Here is a 1,964-nt window from a genome sequence, read left to right on the forward strand (position 1 = left end):
GGCGGTCTCATATCTAATATGGCCCTAATTTTATCAGGGCTGGCTTCGATGCCACATCAGTTCACTATATAACCAAGGATTTTTCTCATAATTTGAAAAACTAAATTTAAATCGTCAATTAAAGAGTTTGAGTATTGGGTCTTCACGACCATGTCGTCAACATAATATTCAATTTTATTACCGATCAACAGTTCAAAAATTTTGTGTACAAGTCACTAGAAAGTTGCTCTAGCATTTTTTAAGCCAAAGGGCATGACTTTGTAGCAATACAACCCTAGTTCAATTACAATGTAGTTTTGTCCTGGTCGGCTATGTCCATCCTAATCTAATTGTAGTCGGATATGCATCCATAAAGCTTAACAACTCATGCCCCAAGGTCGCGTCTACTAGGCAGTCTATTCTGGGAAGGGAGAAGTAGTCCTTCGAACAGGCTCTATTTTGATCAGTGTAGTTGACGCACATGTGTCACTTTCCGTTGGCCTTCTTCACTAGCATGGGGATGACCACCCAGCTCAGTTAATGAACTCCCTAACGAAGTTTATGACGAGCATTTTCCCAATTTCCTCATCGACTACCCTCCCCTGCTCCGGGGTGAGGTTTCATTTTCTTTGTCTAACTAGATTGATAGTTGTGTTTGGAGCGGTTCGCTTATCAGGGCTCAGATCTGGAGGGTCTTGGTTGGCTCGGTTTTGGATACCGATATATGGATTGTCTCCTCCGTCGAGGTAGCTCTCTCCTCAATGTAGTCTGATGGTTGGTCTAGCTCGACATCATCCACCAACTTCACCTTACCTTTTAGTGCAACCACGTATCACTTGCGTGACTCGAGCTAATCGCCTCGTACTACCCCCTACTCTATAATCTATCCGAAACTTCATCACCAAGTAGTATATTGATACTATCGCACGTAAGACATGTTAGATGGGCCAACCTATGATCACATTTTAGGGGGATGGAGTCACGACCACTAGGAAAGTATGCTCGAATTGCACTATGTTTGGCCACGTTCCTGCTTCTAGTGGTACTATGATCCGACCAAGGGGTCTGACTTCTTCTCTGCTGAACCCCACTAAGGATGTATCTACTGGTTTCAAGTCACTTTGCTTCAACTGTAGCCTGTCGAAGGTTCCTTTGAATAGGATGTCGGTCGAACTGCTTGAGTCCACCAAGATCCGTTTCACTTCAAAATCATTTATGACGAGCTTCACGACCAGAGCATCGTCATGCGGATACTGTATCCCACGCACATCATCCTCAATGAAATAAATGGGCTCTTCCATCCAAGGTCGGTTTGGTGAGTTTTCTGCTTCATGCTCCAATTCTCTAACTAAGGTCTTCCCTGTTGCTGTGGTACACCCCGCTACAATGGATCTGTCGATGATCATGTTGATTACCTCGCAGATCGGTCTCTCTTCAGGTAGCTGCTGAGGTGGCTTTTCATTCTGTTTTCTCAACTTCGGAGCATCTTTCCTCTGGTCTCCTTGCCGGTCCCTCTGTTCTTTCTCCTCATGCAAAATGTACTTCTTCAGGTACCTGTGGCGAATGAGCTCTTCGAACTCGTCGCGGAGATTCTGGTAGTTTTCTGTGTTGTAATCGTGGTCCCGATGAAAATGACAATAGACGTTCAGGTTCCTAGTCGTTGGGTCTCCCCGTAACCTGGGTGGCCACTTGACGAATGAGGAGTCGTTTATTGCCATCATGATTTCTCCTCGCTTCACGTTGAGGGAGGTATAGGTTGTTCTCTCTACAGGAGGGATCATGGATCGCTGACCAGACCTATAACTCTAGAAGAGAGACTTACTTCTTGAGCGAGGTGACTTGCTTCTTCTTGGTGATTTGCTCTTCTTTCTTTTGTGCTTGCCATTGCTTGTTCCTTCTTCTTATCTTTTCTTCTTCTTTCCCTGCTTGCTTTCTGGTTTTGGCCGAGCTCTTCTTCAGTGCCTATGAATTTATCAACTAATGCG

The 1,964-nt window shown here is 44.8% G+C and overlaps 1 protein-coding gene across 1 annotated transcript; it reads right to left on the bottom strand.

Moving 5' to 3' along the window:
• Positions 1-944: 944 nt before the first annotated feature.
• Positions 945-1,760, bottom strand: LOC148846270 (uncharacterized). Its single transcript, XM_088955955.1, has one exon. It carries the CDS (start codon positions 1,758-1,760, stop codon positions 945-947), a length of 816 nt encoding a protein of 271 aa, XP_088812081.1.
• Positions 1,761-1,964: the final 204 nt, after the last annotated feature.

The sequence above is a fragment of the Nelumbo lutea genome, chromosome 7 (assembly GCF_056320005.1).
Source record: "Nelumbo lutea isolate HS-2025 chromosome 7, American lotus-T2T, whole genome shotgun sequence".
In the NCBI taxonomy this organism is placed as follows: Eukaryota; Viridiplantae; Streptophyta; class Magnoliopsida; order Proteales; family Nelumbonaceae; genus Nelumbo; species Nelumbo lutea.

Coding starts and splice junctions, on each gene's coding strand:
- LOC148846270 (XM_088955955.1), bottom strand. CDS start 1,760: ATGATCCCTCCTGTAGAGAGAACAACCTATACCTCCCTCAACGTGAAG.